The 24,882-nt window shown below is 41.5% G+C and overlaps 2 protein-coding genes across 8 annotated transcripts in view; one reads left to right on the top strand and one right to left on the bottom strand.

Moving 5' to 3' along the window:
- Window positions 1-1,331: 1,331 nt before the first annotated feature.
- CINP (cyclin dependent kinase 2 interacting protein) lies at window positions 1,332-11,066 on the bottom strand. 3 transcript variants are annotated; one of them, XM_074996479.1, is made up of 6 exons: window positions 11,018-11,066; window positions 9,177-9,345; window positions 8,272-8,398; window positions 3,831-3,960; window positions 2,869-3,011; window positions 1,332-1,585 (listed from the first exon to the last, which is right to left on the bottom strand). In XM_074996479.1, the coding sequence occupies exons 1-6, from the start codon at window positions 11,022-11,024 to the stop codon at window positions 1,484-1,486; spliced, it is 678 nt and encodes a 225-aa protein (XP_074852580.1). In that variant the 5' UTR covers window positions 11,025-11,066; the 3' UTR covers window positions 1,332-1,483. The 3 variants fall into 3 exon arrangements, with proteins under 3 accessions (XP_074852580.1, XP_074852579.1, XP_074852581.1); XM_074996478.1 differs by having other exon boundaries at window positions 9,177-9,348; window positions 11,018-11,062; XM_074996480.1 differs by lacking the exon at window positions 2,869-3,011 and having other exon boundaries at window positions 1,359-1,585; window positions 9,177-9,348; window positions 11,018-11,062.
- The window catches only part of TECPR2 (tectonin beta-propeller repeat containing 2), a 77,414-nt gene continuing 56,499 nt past the window's right edge, over window positions 3,968-24,882 (top strand). For 2 of the 5 annotated variants that reach the window (XM_074996471.1, XM_074996475.1), the window contains exons 1-8: window positions 11,088-11,242; window positions 13,502-13,780; window positions 13,929-14,057; window positions 15,820-15,951; window positions 17,184-17,341; window positions 19,739-20,051; window positions 20,358-20,484; window positions 22,844-23,146. In XM_074996471.1, coding sequence (XP_074852572.1) covers window positions 13,565-13,780; window positions 13,929-14,057; window positions 15,820-15,951; window positions 17,184-17,341; window positions 19,739-20,051; window positions 20,358-20,484; window positions 22,844-23,146 — 1,378 coding nt within the window. In that variant the 5' untranslated portion in view covers window positions 11,088-11,242; window positions 13,502-13,564. Of the gene's footprint in view, window positions 5,783-10,527; window positions 10,893-11,087; window positions 11,243-11,779; window positions 11,855-13,501; window positions 13,781-13,928; window positions 14,058-15,819; window positions 15,952-17,183; window positions 17,342-19,738; window positions 20,052-20,357; window positions 20,485-22,843; window positions 23,147-24,882 lie in introns of those variants that run through there. The other 3 variants (XM_074996472.1, XM_074996474.1, XM_074996473.1) reach the window with 3 other exon arrangements.

The raw sequence follows: 24,882 nt of genomic DNA, 5'->3' as shown, positions 1-24,882 counted from the left end.
ACTATCTTTGATTTCACTAACAGGCTTCTACAATAGGACATGGTTCTGATACAGCATGACATTTAATCATCTGTTAAATGACCATCTGACTAGAGAAAATACAAGCACATTAATACTAATCCTAACTAGTATAATTGATACTGGTGATCATTCAAGTAGACATCTGCTCTAAAAAGCTACACAGGTGACCACAAACATCCTGAACTGGCTAACTTTTTTTATGACCTTAGTCACAGTGAGGAACATTTTGAAAGACATTTAATGTCATTTTAAATAATAATTTAGAAGCAGTGTTCCCTGTAAGATGAGCACTTAGGTGGCTACCTAGGAGAAATGCAAATACTGATTAGCAGAGCACACTTAGCTAGCAGCATGCATTTTTACTGGGTGTGCACATCTGTCCATGCCTTTGTGCACCTAACACAATTTATTATGCATATGGATGGATAAAATTAGAGGGAAAACTTTAGTTTGGTTAATCAAAATGCTGTTTTAAAGCTTAATTCTGTATAATCTCAAAGTTTTTTAAATGTTTAATTCTTCTACAAGGGGACAGTTTGACAGCTCAATAGCACAGAAGTGCAACCACAGCAGGCAGTGGCTATGGTGAAACAGAAGTACTTTTTAGATCAGCAGTGTCCAATAGGAATTCAAAGTTTACCATGCTTGTGGTTGTCGTCTTTCTATATTTGCCACATATTATACAAAACTTTATTAAATAATGTATTGGTAGGTATTTCATACTTATGTAACATCGCCAAGTAAATAATTATCTATGAATTGAAGAAAAGTAGTTAGAAAAATAGATACCTTCTGGACTTTGAATTTGTATGAAACCGTGAGCTGATGTAACAATCACAGACACAAGTATGGTGGTATGACTCATTGCAGCAAAGAACACCTAACAGCAGAAAGACTTTGAACCCTGCATAGTCTGTAACAAGCATCCCCCACTGCAGCTGGGAGTGATGTGGCTCCAGCTGTTCCCTGCTAGTAGCATGCAGACAGCAGCACTGCCCCCAATGCATTGGAGGGTGTGATATCAACCCCCCATCCTTGCCAGGCCCCACAGTGCTCTCTTTCAGCATGGGTGACACCAGTGCCTCCCGGGGTTCCCCACTGGCTGGTAGGCTGCCCCACCTTCATGCCCATGTCACAATGCAGTGTCCTATTTGCTACATGTGGCAAGTAGCAAATGTATTAGACACCACTACATTTAGATAGTTGCCTCATATCAATCAAGAGGTGCAACAAATGATAAAAGTAAATAGAGGGAAAAATCAGATTTTAATGTTTTTATAACAATACAGTAATTTATAATTTTATAATACAATAATTAACCTTGCAGCTTCAGTGAACAGCGACAGAAGCAGTCTTAAATGCTATACTTGTCTGTGTCCTGTTTCCAGTAACATGCTTTCTAGCTGTAGTTTGCTGCTGTTCTCAATATAAGGCTGATACAACCACGATGATAGATAAACCATCATGAGATCCTGGTCAGCAGTATGAGCAATCTCTTGCACAATTGTTTGCTTAAGTTGTAGTTCTTTCTTGTACATTTCAGAGAGCTTGAAAGAAACTTCATCTGAAATGGAGTGAACAATTATACACACCATAACAATAATTGTGCAATGCTAATAATTTTTAAAAATTAGCTATTACAGTATGCAAGCTTTTATACCTAGCCCCTCTTCCTTAGGGAGGTCTGCCATCTTAATCTTTACAGCAGTTAACACTTTTCTTTGTTGCAATGTAAAATGCCAAGTTTATTATAGATTGGATTATATTGCTACCACACTCATGCTTTCTCAGGATAAAATTATCTTTTATTTCTGGACAAACAGCAGTGTGTTAGCACCAGTTGTAACAAATATGCTATTTAGCCTATTTTTTTTGAAGAGACACACGTTGGGTTAAATTTTTTTCATAATATTTTGAATAAATATTCTACATAAATCTTCTGGACATATTGATATTTTTGAACAACTAAAACCGAATCTGCATACTATATTAACCCAAATGCTGCAAGTGCAGGAGCAGTAGGAAATGTGAAACTGAAATGTTTAATTTGAAGAGCTTAGTAATACGGGTAAAGACATTTAAAAAAAACAACCTGGTTACTTTCCCTTGAATTGAGTACATCAACAAAATATTTGACAATAAGGGCGTAAGTCAGTTTTCCTTGTTCACCCAAACAGGAATTCAGCAGAATTGTAGGTAAAATTATTACAATTACATTTCTTTGGACTTTTTCCAGTAACAGTGCATCCAACACATCTCCTTTCCCCTGCTAGCATTCCACTTGGCTGAAACCAAGACAGGACAATCCCACAGTTCTAAGGCAGTGAACTGAGGAGCAGTGGACACACTGCACAAATGAACTGCTTTCAGTCAGACAAAAAATTATGTTCCCACGTAGTTCCTGAGTTCCAAGTGCTGTAAAACTGCAGTAATAGTGCTTGTGAGAGAGGCATACTTGAAGCCTGGTACGTTATTTTAGGTTGCTAAATAAATGGAAGTGCAAAGGCCTCACCTACACTCTGTCAGCAAGTGAATGCTGGAAGGATCTGCAGTTCCTATTTTTGGTAGTAAAGCGTGATGAGCCTTCTTTCTCTGTCTAGTCATCCTCTACATCAGAGTCCTTTAAAAACTCATCTGTGTCTGCTAAGTGAGGTGGGGCTATCTTCTACCATGTAAGAATAAGCCCCATTCCACAGATAAGACAGAAACAGAAGGCTCAATGCTTCCAGACAAAAGATATTTTCAGTCTTTTCATAGGGAGGAGCTACTGAAACTTTTACCAGCTGCAGAGGCTTGTTTTAACTGGATCTGTCTGTATGTCTAACATTGTAATTATGTGTGAATTACCTTGTAATTTACATGTAGTTCACAGACGTACTTTATTGCTCCTTCCTTCTTTGTGTCTGTAGAGCTTTGTACCACCCTGTAAGTATGTTTACCACTGAACAGGCAGAGTGGAGAGTAGCAACTTTTGGCTGGGCATCCAGCAGCTGTGTAGAAGTAAAGGTGGCAATGTGAAAAGTAATGTTTTGTCAATATCACTTTTCACAACTTAGTGTCCCACTGCCACCCTTACTTGTGCCTTCATTACCAAAGGTCTGATAGCCGGAGCCCCACTGTCACCTCTCATGTTTGTGTTTGTTGGTTGGGGGAGGAGGAAGAGCTGGAATCTGACCAGCCTCCCAGTGAGGGGGGTGGGGGAAGGGAGAGCCTCAGCAGTGAGGCTCTATCTGCCTTTATCCTCTCCTCCCAGGTGCGCATAGTCCTTCTGCACTAGCCCCAGCCACCTGAGGCTGACTGAGTGCTTTAAAAAAAGACATAACACAGCTCACATCTCCACTGACATAGTCCCATACCTTTCCTGGGAGTGCCACACAATTTGAGAACCACTGCTGTAAATTACTTGATACACTAACTTATCTATTGATTACTCAATTTGAAAGATGGGCACTCATTACATGAGGTAAAGTTAACCATCTTACCTCAATAAACGTTAACAAGACAATTTTCAGTTCAACTAAACAGTGTTCCCTCTAATTTTATCCATCCATATGCAGAATAAATTTTGTTAGGTGCACAGAAGTATGGGCAAATATGCACCCACAGTAAAAACGCATGCTGCTGGTTAGGCATGCTCTGCTAACCCACTGGGCAGCATTTGAATTTCTCCTGGGTGGCCACCTAAGTGCTCACCTTACAGGTAACACTGCTTCCAAATTGTTATTTAAAATGACATCAGATGTCTTTCAAAATGTTCCTCACTAGAAAATATTAATAGATAACTTACAAGAGAACAGTATTCTACTTACAGAAGTACATAGTGGGCCATGTGTGGAAGAGTGGTGTCCTGTCACCTCCATTTTCATAATGGTATGATTCTAAGTCACAAATTCCTTTAGTAGTTGAACATAATTTTTCCATTTTCAGGTGTATTTTTGCCTGCAAATAATGAGTATTTCAAGTTAATAAACACTTGTGGCATGTTATACTATTAAGATCTTCCAAGTATTAACTGCTAATGTAGTTCAAAAACACTTGACTACCTTAACTAGATTCATAACATTTGTAATTCATCTTTATGCCTATAAACAATAGCTATCAGTGGGATTAATATGGAGCTCTCATGTGAGAAACACTTGGTATTTCAAATAAAATTTAAAATAACCCCACCTATACATACAACATGATGGGCTAATTTAGCTACAACTAATCAGGAAAGTAACAGAGAGTTTTGTTTTGATAATCAGGAAGGAGATCTTAGAGTCATCATGGATATTCCTCTGAAAAAATCCACGCAGTCAGCAGGGGCAGTCAAAAAACAAACAGGGTGTTAGGAATCATTAAAAAGGGATAGAGAATATCTTACTGCCCTTATATAAAACCCTAGTTTGCCCACATCTTGAATACTGCATACAGATGTGGTTCCTTCATCTCAAAAAAGATATATTTGCATTAGAAAAGGTTCAGAAAAGGGCAACTAAAATGATTAGGAATTTGGAATGGTTCCCATATGAAGAGAGATAAAAGACTAGGACTTTTCATCTTAGAAAAGAGGAGACTAAGACGGAATATGATAGAGGTATATAAAATCATGAGTGGTGTGGAGAAAGTAAATATGGAAATATTATTTACTTGTTCTCATATCAGAACTAGGAGACACCAAGTAAAATTAATGGGCAGCAGGTTTAAAACAAGTAAAAGGATGTTTTTCTTCACACAGCACACAATCAACCTGTAGAACTCCTTGCCAGAGGAGGCTGTGAAGGCTAAAACTATAACAGGGTTTAAGAAAGAGATAGATAAATTCATGGAGGTGAAGTCCATTAATGGCTATTAGCCAGGATGGGTAAGGAATGGTTTTCCTAGCCTCTGTCTGTCAGAAGCTAGAGAGGGACGGCAGGAAAAAGATCGCTTGATCCTTACCTGTTCAGTTCACTCATCTGGGTCACCCAGCATTGGCCACTGTTGGCAGACGGGATACTGGGCTGGATGGACCTTTGGTCTGACCCAGTAAGGCCATTCTTATGTTCTTAAACATTGCATAGACAGTTTATTTGCTTCTATTTTGAACATCTCCCTAATCTTCAGTCTTCTTTAATCCTAAATCCAAATTTACCACACAGAAAATTGGTAAAGCTTTCAATATTCTTGCAGTTGCTTCCTTACTTAATATTGGTGAAGGATCAAGAGGGAAAGTTGGGAAAGTTGAACAGGTACAGCATATGCATTAGAAGTACAAGCTTCCCTGCCAACATCCGCTAGCCTTAGCCTGGTGGGACCATCTCACAAATATGGAAAAACGTTCTCTATGCCATTTCAATCTTTTGCCCCTTTCCAAATTTACCAGTATTTCCTTATTTTCTGGAGAGAAAACACAAGGTCAGCCGGTCTTGGATGTGATCCAAGCCTTGGTGATAGTTAATGGTGCCTGGTCAGGGCCAGCAGTAATCCAAACTCCCTTCCCTTTGTATGAGTGCAGTACATGAGTCTGTGTTCCCAGGCTAGGGTGTCTAATTACAACAGTATCTCCAGGATTATATTTGGAGTCCTTGAGCGGTGCAGCTGAAGCTGAGAAATTTCTCCCAGTAGGGAAAAATCCTCTGCTGATTGGACTGCCCGTAGGGGTCTGTCGGTTGTTCAGTCTCTGTACAACCTCATCCAGCCTGTTTCCCCAAGTGCCATCCGTGGGCTTCAGGTGGTTTTTTAACAGCCCATTCTAGCGCTCGACTATGCCGTTGGACTGGGGTCGATAAGGGAGGTGGTAAGTCCACTGAATTCCATGCTTAACAGCCCACTCTTGTACTGCTTTGTTTTTAAAGTGTGAGCCATTGTCAGATTGGATTTCTTGGGGTACAGGGACAATTGCTGTTAAGCGGTTTAGTCCCATAATTGTGGACAGTCCTGTTGCCAACGGGGCAGGGTATGCAAAACCAATTCCCTAAACAACTTCCATTCCAGTCAAGAGGTACTTACACCTTTGCCTGGTAGTAGGAAGTGGGCCAATGTAATCAACCTGCCAGGTTGCCCACAGTGTTTTCCCATCTCTTAGTCTGGCAAATCGCTGTCCTTCATCTATGTGTTTTCAGGTTTTAGCACAGATAGTACAGGCTTGCAACAGGTCTCTGGCCTGTTGGTGGGTGATAGGCCACCCCTGATATGTGCTTGCCGCACCAGCTCATCACTCCCTCTGTGCCCCAGAGTCTCATGCTGCCACAGATACAAACGTTCCCAATCTACTTGGGTGGCAGAGATCTGGGCTGCTGCATCTGCCAGGTTACTTAGCTGTGCAGCCGGGGTGTTATTCTTTTGCTGGGCTGATGCATGTCCTATACTTAAGGGTTGCTGGGTGGCATGGTGGTACTCACTAGGCATTCCCACCTTCCATAGGGATTCCTTAATTAAGGTGGAGTTCTGTGCGGTATTAACTTTCCGGCATGGACATTCCTCTACCCATCCCGAGAACAAACAAACAATAACCAGCACATTTTAAAAGATTTACATTTGGGTAGCTGAATGAAGCTCATTTGTAACTTCAGGAACAGTCCTAAAGGCAGAGATCTGGTTGCCAGAACTGTCTTTACAGGTTTGCCCACGTCATGGGCTTGGCAGACAGGGCAAGCCAGACAGTAGTTTGGGCCACTTAGGAGAATTTGGAAGCAAACCAATTTGTTTGAACAGCAGTAATCATTCCCCTGCTTCGCTTACATGAGTCAGGCTGTGGTGCATGCAAGCAAGATAAGGGAGAAGGACCTTGGGTGCAACCAGGCGGCCGTCCGGGGAGCGCCAAACGTGTTCAGGGTGCAAAAGGCATTCATCCAGTCTCCAGATAGTTTCTTCTGAATTTAGGGCCTGATCCTGAAGTACAGGATCTTGTTATGGCTCCATGCTGGGGCTCTTCTGAGACCCTGAGAACTCAGATCAGAACTAGAACCCTAAGAACACATGATGGCTAGACTGAGGTGTGCTATCCATGCTGGTCAGAAAGAAAATGAATTCAAATTCCCAGGCTTCCTGTTATGTACTTCCTGCACATTTGGAGAGCAGCGGAGGTGAAAGAGGTCAGAATGGACACCTGAGGGTCATTGTGGGATACCTGTGGCATACCTCTGCAGGCCAATAAAATCAATTTAAAGTAACGCTGTTTTCACATTAGCATTAATTTGATCTTTTGAATTTGAATTTGGTGTTATGCTACATCAGAAGGGCAGAGCCAGAAAGTCAACCTTAGTGCCCCTTAAAATCAACTTAATGGTATCTGAAGTTAAGACAGTCACATTGTAAAATCAAGCTAAGTGCCTTAAAATTGACTTTATGCTGTAGTGTAGACATAACCTTATAGTGATTGAGTTCCCTGAGTTGATCTGTTTAGCTTGTAAAGACATGGTTCCAGGGTGACTTGATTCTGTAACTTTTTACAAGGAGAACAAATATGTAATAATGGACTCTTCAAGCTGATAGAGAAAGGTACAATATGATCTGTTGCCTGGAGGCTAGACATATTCAGACTGGAAATAAGGTGTAATTTTTAATGGTAAGAATAATTAACCTTTGGAATAACTTACCAAGGGTCTGGACTGGAGGATGTGCCATCACTGATTATTTTAAAAGCAAGATTATATATCTTGCTGAAAGATATGCTTTAGGAATTATTTTGGGGACGTCCCAGAGCTAGTGTTATACAGAAGGTAGATGATCACAATGGTCCAATCTGGCTTTGAAATCTATGAAACTATTCATAAAATCACTGAGGCTGGCAGCAGCATCTTACAGTAAAGAATTTAGGATAATTATGGTCATGATGTAAACTCCTGAATATATGGGACATGATTATAAACAGTGGAAAATAAAGTAAGTATATATGCATCGTCTAATCCACTACATGCTTACTGATACCACATCATATTACATCAGAACTGTTCAACCATCTTTGTAACTTGATATTTGTTTTGAACATGTGGAAAGTTTATGAATAGAAAGAATAGAAAACAGAATTGTATTATCTTTCAGAATTTTTTAAAATCATTCTATGACAAGGAGAATAAAGGGGGATGTAAAATCAACACTTACATTTTCAAATCAAGCTGATAAACATAATACACAGTACTTCTAATCATTTATAGCCCCAGTTATTTATTTTCAGCAAACATTTTAAATTATTCAGTTAGCTTGTACTTGAACAAACACATGTGCCAAAAATGGCTTAATCAGGTCAGGAAATGTTCCTTTGTTGATCTTTCAAACTTATATTACCATATTTTCCAAGGTCCCAACCAATCCTGAACACAACATTTCAAGCTCTTCGTTATAGTCGGGAGACAGCTTTTCACAGTCAGAGGAAATGTTGTCACATTCTATCTCCAACATGTTTTCCTTAAATCTGAGTAAGAGCATATATTAGTGCAAATAACTGTGTAACACTTTTACTCATATAGACTGCAGGAATTTTGTGTATACTTCACACGAGTAACAAAAGGCTTGAGCCTACAAGCCCTCTCTTACGGGGTAGTACAAAGGAATTGCTGTACTGGCTCAGAGGAGTGGTTTAGCTAGTTCAGTATTCAACTGTTGCTAGCACCACAGAGGAAAGTACAAGTAATCTTCATTAGGCTATTCCTTAATAGGATTTCCACCAGGAAAGTTTTTTCCTAATACCCATTAATTACAAGTTGTCTTATGTCCTGAAGCAGGAATTATGTCTCTTGCAAAGTTACTGGCTTTTTAAAATCCTAATTTCGGTTATTCATGTCAGTGGCCAATCCTTTTTTGTCGTCAATCTTATCTTGTAATGTTGACCTAAGTGTCAGAGAAAACTCATCTAAGTAAGGGCTTGTAGGATCAAACCTTAATTTTGTAACTTATTTAAAATGCCAGATTAATATTTATTATTTGTATACATGGAAACATTTTGCTGCAAATATAGCAACCTTATGAGGTTATCCAATTTTTACCTTAAACAGCCCTACCTGATTTTCATTCTTTTGATTTTACATGATCACAAAGTGGTATTGATTTAGAATATCGAGCTGTTCACTCCGTTGTTGGTTTTTGTTTGTTTTTTTGTAAAACTGCCTAATCATTATAAAAAACAAACTAGTTTCATAGCAAAGGTGTAGCCCTACACTGTCATTATTCACAAGCCATTGTAACATACTCACTGTGTGCCAATTTTCAAGTTTACAATTTTGTTTGCAATAGTAAATCCATTATTATTCAGGGTCTCCCATTTCATCATTAAATTATGCCAGTCTGCTGCATTATCCTTTATTTTTCTTGCACTGACAGACAAAACAGGTCTTTTTGGTGCAACAGCTGCAGGACTCTTTGCTACTTAAAAAGAAAAAGAAAAAAAAAGAAAAAGAAAATGCAAACCTTTCAACAGCTGCAATAGCAAATCAATGCACTGTTGTATGTAGTCATTTCAGTTGCATGTGCTGCATACAGTATTTTCTTTACTTCTGTTCCTGAATGCTGACTCAGTAAAACATAGCTTACATGCATACTCATAATTTTAATCATAAATCAAATTTCCAACCTGTCAGCCATTAACCATCACTGTAAAATTATCATTCTAACAACTGCTATAAAGCTACTAATAATCAATCAATAATCAATCCTGTAGTATTTTGCCAATACAAGTAATGGCTATGTTTTATCAAGTCACATTTCAGTGTATTGCTTCTTGGCAAAAAATCATTAACACTGTAAGAACCTAGTCCTTTTCATAAACTGGCCTTGATCCTGAGTAGGTTTGCTGAGTGCTGGAAGCACAATATGTAAAATCCTGACTAATACAAACAGTGGGAGTTTTGCCATTAACTTCAATAGAGCCAAAATGTCACCTTACATTTTTACAGGACTTTAATAACCATGCAAGGCTTTGGTCTTGCAAAGATTTGTGTACAAAGCTAATTTTACACAGGTGAGCATCCATGGAACACCAGTTCAATGGGACTACTCACCTCTTTAGTTATTCATGTTTGCAATTATTGCCAGTTCAAATGATAACCTATTTCCGTGCTCAACTTTACATTGAACAAAGTGGGTTTTACCCACAGAAGCTTATGCCCAAATGAATGTTAGTTTTTTAAGGTGAGCAGGACTCATTTTCTTAGCTTTACAGTTCACCACATAAATGGTTTCTGGATACTAGCAAAGCACACTACGATTTCAGAGGCAGTGCCTCTAAGAAAACTAATTTTATTTATAAACACCACTACAGATACAGTTGATACTAATTATTTACACAGCTAAATTTGCTTTTCATCTGCTATTTTGGAGCATAAGCTTTCGTGGGCAAAGACCCACTTCATCAGATACATCAGATGTATCTGATGAAGTGGGTCTTTGCCCACGAAAGCTTAAGCTCCAAGATATCTGTTAGTCTGTACGGTGCCCTAGATCTTCTCGTTGTTTTTGAAGCTACAGACTAACAGGGCTACCCCTCTGATACTTCTCTTCTGAGACTTTCAAAGTGCTTTACGAACATTAAACTACCAACCCTGGCATATTAATTACCCTCGCTAATGCTGATTTGTTAAAATGCCATGTTAACAGCCAAGGCAACGGGAGTGGGGGGAACCGAAACCGTTTTGAAGGCGGCCCCTCCCCACCAAATTTTGAAGACTCCATAGTTTAACTCCGGCCAGTCCCGGAACGTTAAGTACACGCGGGGGGTGGGGGAGTAAGAAGGTGACAGGGCCCCGGGCCCCGCAGCCTGAGCACGCGCTATCCGCTTCCCTTCACATTTGAAAGCGTAACGACCATAACGGAACAGAACGACGGAAACGCGCGACCAGCAGGGCCCGCGCGCCCTCAAGAGGCAAACTGGAGGGCGAGGCGCGCCAGAACTGGCCTTGCCATGGTGGCAGCAGGTGCGCGCCCTCAAGAGGCAAACTGGAGGGCGAGGCGCGCCAGAACTGGCCTTGCCATGGTGGCAGCAGGTACGCGCCCCAAGGACTGGGGAAAAACCGGCGCCCTGAGCCCGGGCCTCGCTCACCTGCCATGGCCGCCCCGAGCCCCGCAGTGACAGGGCCCCAGGCCGCTCCGCTCCCCGCCTCTCCCCGGAAGTGTGCTCACATCCGGCCCCTCCCGCTCCTGGCCCACCAGCAGCAGTAGCAGCTCGGCCGCGCCCGGGCTAACGACATCTCCTCAGTCAGCCGGGGCCTCGGAGATAGAGCCCGTGCCCGGTCCGGAGACATGAGGGGCCCGGACCCTTGCTGAGGTGAGCCAGGCTGCTCTTTCCTCCCCACGTTCATCCGCCGTTCCCCCACCTGTCTTCTGCCGCTTTGCCGCAGGGGCTGTAGCAGAGGCTGACAGGGAAACTGGCACCCGAGGAATTGCCTCCCCTGCTGGGGGGAACGCTGGTGTGGGAGCCCAAAGGGACGTGGATTTTGCATGCACGCACCACCCCCGCCCTGGTGATTGCCGGAAGCCGGGGGGTCGTTTGCTCCCGGTGAGACTGTGGCTACTTGCACCCCCTTGAAACTCTGCTCCCCTTTGTAAGCAAAGGGACTGGGTAGCCCGGCGTCCGCCCCCCACTCCCCGCAGTCCCGAGATGTTGCTGCTGCTTTGCTCCTTGCTACCTGTGGAGTCCTGCCGTGGGGTACCTGTTGCGCATGGCCAGTACTGGCCATTCGTTCCTGATTCAGTTAATTTGGTAAACTGTCCTGTTACTATTGTACAACCTGGGCAGCGCTAGAAGGATGTATGCCCTGTAGTATGGTCAGTCCTCATTATAAGTCACTGCAATATAAGCTGTTTTGCACTTAGACCAGTGAAACTTTGGCTACATCTACATTTACTGGCAATATCAACAGCTGCTGGGCAGTTTAAGGTAAGCCAATTGCGTATTTGCAGCTGTCGATGTTGGTCCTTGTCCTCGCTGTAGAATGCTGACATGAGCGTTCCCTCCTCCTTTCAACTTGCAATGAGTTCTGGAGGTGACACTTACCCCCAGAACTTACCATTCCGCACATGCCCAAAATGGTACCCTGGAAGGTTGAACCTAAGCGTTCGATCTGCTGCTAGTACAGACCTAGCCTTAGAGGAATGTGATGTAAAAATATCATTATAATTTAAAAAAAAATTCTCTGTGACTCTCCTCTGTCTCATACTGCACATAGGATAAAAATGTTTGAATGTTGTACTTTGGGTTAGGTCCATTTCTTTAAATGCATGGTATGGTAAGTGAGTGGTATATTAGGGTTGATGGTCACATAGGCAAAACTTACTCTCTTACAGGCCCATCTCCCTCTATTTACATTTTTTTTTCAGGGAGCGTGGGATTCCTCATTATACGTAGTTTCATTTTAAGTTGCAACTTTACAGTCCCTATCCCTCACATATATTGAGAACCCTCATGTGGGTGGCAAGGTGGGTGAGGTTCTACTAAAAGAAGTTGGGCCTGCCTTGGCTCTCTCATTAGAAGGATGCACAGCTTCATGCTCCCCACCCCCTTTTTTATTTTTTTAGGGGTGTGTGGAGGAAACATTTTTAAATTTGAGGAATAAATACAAAGAAAACAAAACAAACTTCCCAACCAAAATTTTCAGCCGTGTGGAGACAGAACAGAATATGCCAATCAATTTAATAGTTTAAAATGTGGTGACTTGGATTTTTTTTTACAAATAAGAAATTTAGTCAGTTGATATAGTCTTTGTAACATTGTTGTGACATTAACACAGTAAGGTTGATGCTGTTGTAGTTAAAGCCGCAAACCCTGAAACCTAAACTTCAAATAAAAATTGTGTGTCCACTTTCATAAATGTAGTTCCCAGTGCTTAGGTTACATGGGAGCTTATTCCCCTAAATTTGGGTTATTGCTCATTTTGTACTTCATGTATCTTTGACTTTTAAAGCAAACTGTATTTATGGATGATTTAAGCACTTTACCCAGATATGCAGATACTCTGTTCTTAACCTGTGTATTATATAAATCTTAATTTTAGCTTTAATATGACTTAAATCCGTTTAAGTCAAAGGACTCAAGCTTGGAGAGTGTCCTATGCTCTTATAATTCTTGGAAACTGACAACGCTAGGTGCTTTTAGGATTGAGCCCAGTGTTTATAGGAATCTTTCTCTGTCATACTTGCATGTTTTGCTCTGTGCCGTGCAGTGAGTACTCTGCTCTTTTAATCCTATGGCGGTTTGATTTTACTCTTAAAATAGTCAAATAGGAATGGATTGTAACATGGTAGATGTTTTTCCTTCTCTTTTGAGAGTGGAACCTTGCATTTGTGCTTGGACTAGACAGGTCTGAGCTGCTCAAGATTGGAGAAAAAATTGCTTATCAACTGTTGGGTTATTATGATGTACACCACTTAGCGCTGATAGTAATACTGGGTAAATTTCAGTGGAAATGTTCAGATTCTTGCTGTAGAATCATTTATTCCACTGAGACTTTTTCCCCCTATTGGTTGCTGTTTGTACCAAACTACCATCTTTCTGAATAAATGTTAATTACAGATGTTTGTTTTTCAGGTTTCCTTAGTGTGAAGTAAATGTGCTTATTCCAGCCTTAGGCTGTTGAAACTACCCTTTGCCATGGCATCAGCAGCTCCGGTTACATTTAAGGAGTTTTGCCCCCTGTACTATCTCCTCAATGCCATTCCTACAAAGGTCCAGAAAGGATTTCGCTCCATTGTGGTGTACCTCACAGCACTTGACACGAATGGAGACTACATTGCTGTGGGCAGTAGCATTGGAATGCTCTATCTGTACTGCAGACATTTAAACCAGATGAAAAAATATAATTTTGAGGTAAAATACATTTTTTTGCTTAGTTTTATCATCAAAAGTTCATCAGCACTTCAGATGTTAGTGGCAAATTAGCAATTCTAGATCTTTCTCTCAGGAAAATTCGTTAACTTTGCAGAGTTTTTTTTTTTTTTTTGTCTTGTTTCAACAGGGGAAGACTGAATCTATTACTGTTGTAAAGTTGTTGAGCTGCTTTGATGATCTTGTTGCTGTTGGTACAGCTTCAGGCCGGGTTGCAATATTTCAACTTGTCTCTTCATTGCCTGGAAGAAACAAACAAGTAAATGATAAATTTGGTTACACTTTCTTTGTTGTTAAATATAGTCGTCTTTGAGTACGTCAGTGAGGCTACCACTGAAGATGTACGTGTGCTGCAAGTACTTTGTCTAGCAGTGTCCGTCAGAAATGCTCATGCTGTCTGTGCCACCTCATGGTGCTGTGTGAGGAAGTAAAGGGTGGGATGGCAAAGCCCTTCTTTGCTTCCGTCTGGCTGCTGGTGACGGTGAGATGTAATGTAGATGGTTCAACATCGCCTGGTTTTGATTTCTAGACTTCTTCCCTAATGAAGAAATATCATGTTTGCTTTTACCTTTCATTAATTTCTTCACTTGATTTTTTTAATTGGTGGTTGTCCCTCATCCACAAAAAGGAAAAGCAGTTAGGACAAATAGGAGAAACCCTACCTGAACAGGCGAGGTGAGGGGCTTCATGCTAACCAGTAGCTATGGTGGATTCAAAATCTACTGAGTTCAAACCCTATGTTTCTTGTGATGGGTTAATACCTATCACAGATTAACATAGCAGATGTCGTTTGTTCTATTTTGAAAAGCAGACATCCTCCAAAAAATATGCTGTCTACCACTTCTCATCCCTCACCAAAAATGTCAAGATGTGATGCTCAAACTACCCCACTAGGAGAAACTTACGAGGGTAGCTTCACATCTAGGAGTAGAGTTATCTTCGAGCATTCCAGCTCTTCAGTATTATATTAACAAGGCCAAATCTTTCAGACTGTACCCAAGTCTACTTGTGGCTATTGCTGGCCAGTACAATTGTCAAGCCTTTTTATCCCAAAGACTTAAACTGTGTTACCTATTTTGAATTTTGTTGCGCTGTGAGGTAACTGATGTGACCTTCTCTCAACAAGATCCCAACTGGCATCCTCAGCATGACCTTGAACATACCAATATCCAAATGCTGCTATGCGGAACAACCTGCTCAGGTCTGTGTCAAACATTGCACACTGGATTTGTCTGCAAGATCAGACTCAAAGTTTATGAAATCTGTGCTTTAATCTCTGGTTGACTAATGCTGCTGAGGGTCCTCATGCATGCATCCGGAAGAGGAAACACTTGCTGGCCACCTTGGCGGAATCCACACTGATACAAAAAGCAGAAAGAATGATGTCTTTCCCTAAGGTAGTGGTGTGGTTCTTCAAGATGTACATGTAGATTCTACAACTTGCCTTCCATGCCCAGTTTTGAAGTCATCAATTAACAAGGACTCCACATTGCAAGGGAACTGAAAGAAGGTTCTGGCCACGTCATCCATTACGCACTTTTTCAAGGAGGTACAGGATACATTTGCAGTTCTGCCAGACGTTGCTAGATAAAAGATTTTGAGCTTGCATACCTACAGTGGGGTCCATAGTTACATCGTTGTCGTGAAGAAACACAGTTTTTGTAGGGCCAATAACTGTTTTTTCCTAATATATGTATGTATAATGGTTTTGCACATATAAAACAAGGAGGATGAGGAAAACCCATGCATAATGAAATATCTTGAAAGTAATCGTGTTAATCTTTATGACATACATTTTTTTCTTCAGTCACATTTTTAACAGAATGTGCTTAGTCAAAAAATGCTTTTAAGCAATTCTTGATGGATGGGGAAATTAAATAAAATCGCTGGTCAGGAATTGTGATAACCTTACCTTTGTTAATTCAGAGCTAATATTTAAAGTTGAGTCAGTGAATGTGCCTAGTGTTTCTTTCCCCGTTCCCCATTATGCTTTTTTGTGTTCCATTGTTGTCATTTCGTAGCTTCGGAGATTTGATGTGGCTGGTATCCACAAAAGCAGCATCACAGCCTTGGCTTGGAGTCCCAATGGAATGAAATTATTCTCTGGTGATGAGAAAGGAAAAATTGTCTATTCTGCTCTGGATTTAGATCAGGTAAATATTTCTTTGAAAGATCAGAATTCTGGTTTGTCTTTCTGTAAAAACATTAATATATCTAAATATTAAGCAGATGGCTAAATCTTCAGTTCTTTGTAGTCAGGTTGCCTATATGTAAGACAAGGTGAACACTTCATTACAGGTAATGTAGACAGAGGTAAATCTTTTTTCCATTTTACCTACTTTTGCATCTACTTTTCTTCCTCTCCCCAAGTCATGCCCACCAACTATCTGACTTGGATTCCCTTAGAATCCAACCAGTGCCCCTTTATAATTCTCTGGTAAGGTTACTGTTCAGCAATGCAAAGCATTTTGGCCGCATCTAGACTTATCTTGAAGGTCGATGGCTGTTATGCAATTTTTGATATGCCAGTTGTATACCAAAAATCGACTTTACAACCATTGACTTATGTGCCTGTCTTCATGACAGAAGGTCGGTGGGAGTGCTCCTTCTGTTGACCTTCTTTACTACCGTGTAGCTCAGGAGGAGTTTCAGGGTCAACATCGACCCTGGAATGCTCCGTTTTGCTCATGCGCGAAATGGCACCACAGAGGGTTAACCCAGAGCAGTCAGTCTTCTCTGATAAGTGTAGATGTATCTTTCCTTCCCACAGTGATTCATTGCCTCTCCAGAAGCACTTCATATTTCAGGAGCCTGAGATGTGCAATGAACATGAAGTTTGTGTCCAATGGGTGGCTTTACAGAATGCTCACTGAATTTAATCTTCCCTAGAGACTAATAAGTAATGTATTATATCAGGTTTGCCTTGACTAGTTAACTTGAGGATGAAAGTATTAACTTATATCTGCTTGAGAGAGAAATGCTCTCTTAATCTAACCTTGATTTTTTTTTCTGGTCTGGACAGATACTGTGGATTTAATGCCACTAATTGGATCAGCCTGTCATTCTGTTATGAACTCCATCTGTTGAATGGAGGAAAGTTGTTGTGGAAATGTGTAGTGGAGTTGCCATTGAATTCAGACAAATGTAATAGCTAATATTCCAGTAGAAGCTGAACTTCCTAGTATGTTACTGTTTAGTCATATAATCCACACAGAAGAGTGGGATTTCAGTAAGTTTGAAATCCATTTGAGTGAATTTCAAGGGACAGTTTTTGAGAATGCTCTGTTTGCTTCTAAAGCAACCAGTACATTTTTTTAATAAAAATTTATTACCAGATATTTTTATTTGAAAAGGGCTTGACTTTTAATTTCATGTGTCTTTAAAGGGTGTTTGCAACTCCAGTCTGGTATTGGAAGAGCCATCTTCAATTGTACAATTGGATTATAGCCAAAAAGTGCTTCTAGTCTCTACTTTACAGAGAACACTACTTTTTTACACAGAAGAAAAATCTGTCAAGCAAGTTGGAACACAGCCCAGAAAAAAGTAACTGTCATATCTTGATACAGGCACTTCTGTTAATTCTAGATTTTCAGAATAGAGACCCAGTGATCTGAGCAATGACATGAATGTGGCAATGTTTTCCACTCAAACTTATTAGCCACAGCAGCCACTTATATTAATACTTACCTTAAAAGGTTTTTTTTGACAATCTTATTCCTTCAATTATTATTTTTCAATGAAATGACTGCCTAGTTCAAAAGTATGATTAAATGTGTAACCTGGCAACCTCACTGCACGCAGATTTTTCTTTCCTCTTAAACTAAAAAGTTTAACTTTCTTCTCACCAGCTTGGAAGCTGTTGTGGCTTGATACAGTCATAGTGGTCACCAAAGAGGCTTTCAGTTTTGTGGGTGAGCTATTAGAAGTCCTGTGTGGCATGAAAGTGAGAAATAGCCTCAGTCACACCTTTCTTTTATGTCAGCCTTTCTTTATTAAAGAGAATATCACAAATATTAAAAAGGTGACTTAAAGTGAAAGTACTTCTTTGTTTTTGTTATATTTTTAAAAAAATCTTGTACCATGGTTTTCTGGCTTGTCTTGTTTGATCTGACAAGACAAGCCAGCAAGCCATGCACAGTCTGAGAGCTGAATGATGCTGTCAGTAATAGTATATGTTTACACAACCTGAGGATATTTGCATGTTTTAAAGGCATCTATGTTGTTATAAAAGGAGAGGTGTCCGTCCCTCCTCAGTTAGGTCCCCAGGGCTGGAGCTTCTGGCTTCCAGTCCCGGAGCTGCAGGCAGAGCCCTGTGCCCCAGCTGGCTCCTGGCTGTGAGGCTGCCAGGGTTCCCCTGGCCTGGTCCCCATGGCAACAGCTGCCAGCAGGGCTCTGAGCCCTGGCTGGCTGCTAGCTGCAGGGGGTTCGTCTGGGGCTGAAGTTGCTGGTGGAGCTCTCTGCTTCAGCCAGCTCCCAGCCACAGAGCTGCCAGGGTTCCCCCAGCCTTGAATGGGTTTCCAAGGCCAGAGCTGCCAGTGGAGCTCTGTGCCATGACTGGCTCTCGACCCTGGCTGGGCACCTGGGCTGGTGCTGGGGCTGCCACGCTTCCCTGAGTCCTGGCTGGACCCTTGGGGCTGGAGCTGCCAGCGAGCTCCTGACTTGGTAGCTACCACAAAGGGGTGGGCCCTGGTAGTGTTTATAATCATGTATTAGACGTATTCCCATTTGTGTAGCCTGTGACAAACTCAGTTTTAGGGACCTCATTTTAATGTTACATTTTTATGCTGGTAGTGTCCACCTCCTTTCAGGGACCCTTATTGTACAGATGAAGAAACAGGTGCTGAATGGGTAAGATCCATGCCCACAGTCCTACAGAAAGTCCATGGGAAAGAAGGGAATCAAACCTTGGTCTTCCACTTCCTGTGCGACCACTGAGCCATAGTAAATCAAAGATAGCTGTTGCAATTCTCTACTTGAGGAACAATACAGACTCTCTCTTCCATAGGTGATAATGGTGTCAGCTTGTGTGGTATCAGACTATGGCTATGTCTACACTAGCACTTCCCATTTGAAAGGGGAACACTTTGGGATATACTAACGAGGCACTGCAGTGAATATGCAGCACTCCATTAGCATAAGGGCAGCCGCAGCATTTCAAAAGTGCCACTTTCAATTGCGCACGACTTGTCTATGCCGTGTCCTTTTTGGAAGGACCCCTCAGACTTCGAAATCCCCTTATTCCTATTTGATTACAGGAATAAGTAGAGAATCACAATAACTATTTTTGATTTACTATGGCTCAGTGGTTGCATTTGATTATAGGAATAAGGGGATTTTGAAGTCTGCAGGGTCCTTTCGAAAAGGGCCCGGTGTAGACGAGCCACGCGCAATTGAAAGCGGCACTTCTGAAGTGCCGTGGTTGCTATTGTGCTAATAAGGTGCTGCATATTCATTGCAGTGCCCCATTAGTATATCCCAAAGTGTCTCCTTGGCATCCCCCTTTTGAAAGGGGGTGGGGCGGCTAGTGTAGACATGGCCTGTAAGACTTGAGTCACCTAGCATCATCCCCTAGTGAGCCTACAGTTAACTGAAGGTTCAGCATATCTGGACTCCTGAAGGAGCAACGTACAGACCTTTTCCCTGTGGTAAAGGGTCGCTGCAATAAGGGATCTCTTTTGTAGTAAGGGTTGAGATGGAAGAGTGTTGTAACTGAGATGTTGGAAAATCATTCTTTTTGTTTTCCCCGCACTTACCCTACAGATTAGAGAATAGTTCAGTGTTTTGATTAATGCATGTTAACTCAAACTCGTGTTGCAGACTATAGGTTCTCACTATACCTTGTTGATGGAAGCAATCTCAGTGACTAAATATTTTAGCTTCTCCTTTTTCAGCTTTTAAAATTGTTTATTGGTTTCTTACTATTTTTGTTTTACATCTTAGCACTGGCAAATTTGGAGCATGTTTTATACCTGGACTGTGTAAGCAAAGTGACCTGACACTATTTGCCTCAAGACCTGGGCTCCGTCTCTGGAAGTCTGATGTCCATGGAACTGTGCAAGCCACATTTATTTTAAAAGATGTATTTGCTAGAGGAATAAAGCCTTTGGAACTGTATCCTCGTTTGGAATCATCTGACAAAAGAAGTTATAGCTTCCCAGAGAAACACCTTGGGCTCATTTCTTTCCTTTCCCAGGAAGGATGGGTTCTGAGCTGGAATGAATATAGTATTTATTTATTTGATACTATAAACCAGGTAGGTGTATCTCCTGGATACATATTTTTTCCTTAGCAGTTTAGCATCATATCATTATTAACTCTAGTCTGTGTCTGCATATGTGTCTGCTTTTGTTATGTTGAAATGAACAAAGAAGGAATGTTAAAATAATTTCTGAATAAAAGGTTTGACTTGCTTATGCTAACTTTGTCATAGACAAGATAAATAATAGCTAATATTTACAATAGTTTATACTAAGTTTTACAGTCTAAAGTACAAAAACTAAATGCCTAAAGTGAGTCATTTTAAAATTAATACTCTTTATGTTTCTTTTACCCTCAACAGGCTGTGATAGGTGGCTTGGAAGGACCTGGTGATATTGTGTCTGTGTCCTGTACCGACAATGAGATTTTTCTCTTAAAGGGTGATAGAGACATAATACGAATATCAAGTAGACCTGAAGGATTTATAGGTTTGTGTAGATTTGTCAACTTGTACCTTTTTAAAGAAAGGGGTGTGTGCAAGATGTTCTTATATTATTTTTTCAAAAGAAATTTCCTGTAACAATATCTGTAGCAGTGTCTTCCTGTTTCTTAAGATTATAAAAGCCTAAATTCTCCATGGGGCCAGGTTTGTACTTTTATTAGCTGAAATAAGTTATCACTCTCCACTTCCGAGGGTGGCTCTGTATTCACCTTAACTTTGAAACGGCTCTGACCTGTTCCACCTGGCAGTAACCCCCAAGAAACTATATCCAGATGGTGATTGCTGGAGTGGAACACACTCCAGCTGTGCATTATCCCTTCCCTTGATAATGCTTCACTGACAGTCTTGGCTAGTTTCTTCTCATAGGCACCTTGAATAATGATCGTGTTATGCTTTATGCTCATAAGTGTCAACCATAAAATAGGAAGCGAGCATAAGCACTGGATGAAATTGTCAAACAAAGATCTTAGAGCTGAAACCAATTTATTCATCTTACTGGTGCTCTCTCTGTAGTGGGGGGAAAAAAGTAGTATGAAAAGTCATGGATAAAAATAAAAGAGAGGAACAATTTAGAAATATCAAATGCATCCACAGCTAAAAACAAAGATACAGATATGCTCTCATGTAGTGCAAATATCACTTTAGCTGGAGAACTAGACACTTCCTGCGCATTACTTGTAGTTACATCATTTGAGCTGCTTACTGCCATTTATAGCAATGGGATTTTTTAATCTTTCCTTCAGTACAAATGACTACCAAGTAAGATGTACAACAGTCTCTACACGTTCTAGCGTCTCATTTTCTTTAATATTAATGCATAGACGTGCAAGAATAGCTGTGCTTATTTAAACAGTACTTCACCCACCCACTTTTTTAAATGTTCTGGATGTGGTAGTTATTAGCATTCCCTCTAGTTTTTCCCATCCCTGAGCAGAAGATATTTTATGTGCACCAATATGGAGGTGTTGTGTGACACATCACCTTCATATTGGTGTGCATAACAAAATGGAAGAGGCATGGAGGGGGCCAAAGTGTTGTGAATGTGGGAGGGAGCTCTGGCCTGAGGTGGATGGTTAGAGTGAAGGGAGTGTGAGGGCACTGTCCGGTGGTGTGGGCTCTGGGCTGGGGTTGAGTATGAGGGGCTCAAGGCTGGCCCAGAGGGTTGGGGTGCAAAGGCTCTGTTTAAGAGTGTGGGCTCTGGGGTGGGGCTGTGGCAAAGGGTAGGGTGCAGGTATGTGAGGGGCTATGCTGCAGCAAAGGAGCTCCAGACCCAGGGGGCTCTGGCTGCATCAGTGTTCGTCTAGGCTGTCTGGGCCATGATGGTAGATTCTGAACTGTGGTGGGGGAGAAGGGGGATCTGGGCTGCTCCAGCTGCAGGGAGCAGATCAGGTTAGCAAGTTTGGGACCAGGAATCCAGGCCCAGCCACTTTGACCGTAGCTGGTTGCGGCTGGGGCTGGGCTGCAGTTGTGTTTGAGCTGGAGGACAGGTGCCTAATTCATGCCATCTGTTCAGCCAGCAGGCTGAAGGTTATGTAGGGGTGGTGTGGACTTCCTTGCATTGGTGCCTTGCATGCCTGCACAGTGCTAACTAGGCGGCTGTGCAGCCTACAGGAAGTTTAGGTAGTAACGTTTTAAAAAAAAAAAATCCTGAAAATTGAACTCTTAAAATGTTCTTGGTTGCAAGACTAGGGATTCAGACAAATGCACAACCTTCAATTCTGTGCGCTGTTGAGGAGCAAACATCTTCTTGGAATGCGTTTTTGTTTTTTACTACAATAGTGTAACTGGGGGGATTAAATTGAGGGTCCTGCTCTTATGAGATGCTAAATGCCTCACTTAGGTGAGTGCTGAGGGTGCAGGTCTCTCTGAGCACCAGACACAGTTGGGCCCACAAACCCAAAAGAATGTCTCTCTCAATATACAGGCATAACTGTGGCTAACGTTAATGGAAGTTTGTGGAGACACTGTAGCATGAATTGAGTTAATGCTAAAATAATTGTTTCAGTATAATCAGTTATATAAGGATACTGCACAACATTGATGTGAAATGTTGCTGGTTTAGACAGAATACCTTCCGGGGAACAGAACCTTAACTTTCTTACAATGCTCTCTATCCTTCTAATTACATGACACTTTAGTGCTTGTTACTCTTCTTGTTTTCTTATCAGTTTCAGATGCAAATTCAAAATTACTGAGTCCGTTACCAGACTCGAGTCCCAAATTGCAGAGCCCACTACCTGTGGCTGTATCTGTATTGCCTGGCCCTTCAGTTGAAACACACCAAAAATTAAAAATGGTTCCATCTCCCAGAATTATTGGTGATAAAAATGACTCTTCTTCTTTAGTGAAAGATGAGCTGGAAACAACACTGATATTGGAGAAAAGTCTTGATAGAGTGGGGGACTTAAGCAGTGAAACAAGAAAAAGAGGCTGTTCAGTAACCAGTGAATCAAGAAGCAGGAGTAGTTCAGTAAATTCCGTGGACAGTGGCTCTAGTTTCCTGACAAGTGGTGATCAGCTATTGCCTGAAGTATCCAGAGAGATTCAGCCATCTTCACAACGGTTCAGCATAATCAGCTGTGAAGATTTTGACCAGAAACTCATTATAGAACCCATCAAAGTGAAAAAGAAGAAAAAAAGGAGACCAGGTAAAAATAAACATTCACTAACTTTGCTATTTCTTAGAATTAGTGTCACCCTTTTTTTTTTTTGGGGGGGGGGGAGGGGGGGGTTAGCCATAAGTTTATTATGGCATGGCTTTCAGTCATCCTTGCTTGTCACCTACCAGTAATTGATCTGTAGTCTTGCTCTTTCATTTGAGGATGAAAGCCCATCAGGAAATTAATAAACTTGAGTCTCTACAATAGGATGTCATTTTTCTCTGTAGACCTACTTGCTCTTTATTTATTTCTATTCTAATTTTAGATTTGTTTCTACATTATTTGTAACATTATACAAAGGAGAAAAAAATCGAGAAAAAGGCTTACTGCTAATAGCTTCATTTGTTTTACATTGTGTATGTAATCTCTTCTTTGTTGCTCTTAAAATACTGACTGTTTTTAGTCTGTTTTAGACCCATAAACAATACTTTGTGAAATAAACATTTTTATGCACCATAATAAGAATTAGCATTCTAATCTAATCTTCCTGTAATAAATTGGTATTAGTTTTTGAGCTCTTGCCCATTAAAATTACATTGATATTCTAATGAAACCTTAATTGAGTAGTTTATATGTCAGGACAAGATTCTCATTGTCAGTTTGTTCCATCCAGTAGAGAAGTAATATAATTCTAAGTTTGTCAGAATTTGGATTAACTCTAGTTTCTAAAATTAGTTCTTTAAGTGATTGCTCATGCTCGTTCCAAGTTGGGTGCTCACAGGCATATGCCCAGTTGCCAGAAGGCTTTTGCTCTAGCCAGTAGCCACAGGGTCAGTGCAGCACCCCCTGGAGTGAAGTTGATATGCCAACCAATATATGCACCGCCCTCCCCTGCCCCAAACTCCCTCACTAAGTTCCTTCTCGCCACACCATGAGTTCTTACTTTCTCTGCTCAAATCTTTAGCTAGCAGCCTATTGTAGTAGCCTATTGTAGTTCTTGAAGAATTGTAAATAGTTGAGTACTTGATAGTTAGTCTTAGTGTTTTAACTAATAGTTGAGGTGGGGCTTTCCATCCCCCTTCGCGCTTCAGCGATGGGGAGTACCTGGCTCCCCAGGCTTTAAGACTTATTCAGAATATGGCAAACACATGCCAAAAAGTGACCCCCATTCAGCTTGTTTGATTTGTTTGGGCGAAGGACACTTGCGTGATCACTGTCCAGTTTGTAAGGCCTTTAAGCCCAGAATTTTAAAAGACAGGGCCCAGTGCCTTTAAGTCCTCTTAATGGAGGCAGCTCTTAAGCCTCAAGAGGCTCAAGCAGGAGCAGAGCGTGGAGCTTCCTCGGTGCAAAGTGCACCGGCACCATCAACCATGGTGCGGCCTAAGAACTCTCAGCACCGAGAACAGATACAGGTACTATCACCTTTCCAGCACCATAGGAGTCAATCTCTGGCACTGATGAAGAGGAGGAGGCATGAGAGGCATCACTTGCTGAAGAAACAGGAGCGGCCTCAAGTCCAAGACTCTGGTGCACTCTGCTGAAGGGCAGGAGACGTGTCCGTTGAAGCCAGTGCAGAGTGGGAGCCCGCAGGCATGGGACTTGCCCTCAAGGCCAGAGGCATTTCGCGTAGCACGAGGACTGCTGCGGATGACGGCGCCTTGCCCTTCTCCGTCTATGGAGGACAGGTGCCATAGTACTGAAACAGAACGATCAGGGCTCATGGATGTGACATGGGCTCCAACCCCGGCGCTCACGTCAATGTTGGCACCCACGTCATGTTCGGT

This window comes from Carettochelys insculpta, chromosome 6 (genome assembly GCF_033958435.1).
Source record: "Carettochelys insculpta isolate YL-2023 chromosome 6, ASM3395843v1, whole genome shotgun sequence".
In the NCBI taxonomy this organism is placed as follows: domain Eukaryota; kingdom Metazoa; phylum Chordata; order Testudines; family Carettochelyidae; genus Carettochelys; species Carettochelys insculpta.
The sequence above is the reverse complement of the archived record's forward strand: the minus strand, read 5'-3'. Positions and strand labels throughout refer to the sequence as shown.

Excerpts from the sequence above, each read along its gene's own strand:
- CINP (XM_074996478.1), bottom strand. Across the intron at positions 8,399-9,176 it reads AACTTGAAAATTGGCACACA|ATTTAAGGAAAACATGTTGG; the intron begins GTGAGTATGTTA and ends GCTCTTACTCAG. Across the intron at positions 3,961-8,271 it reads TTGGGACCTTGGAAAATATG|GCAAAAATACACCTGAAAAT; the intron begins GTAATATAAGTT and ends CATTATTTGCAG.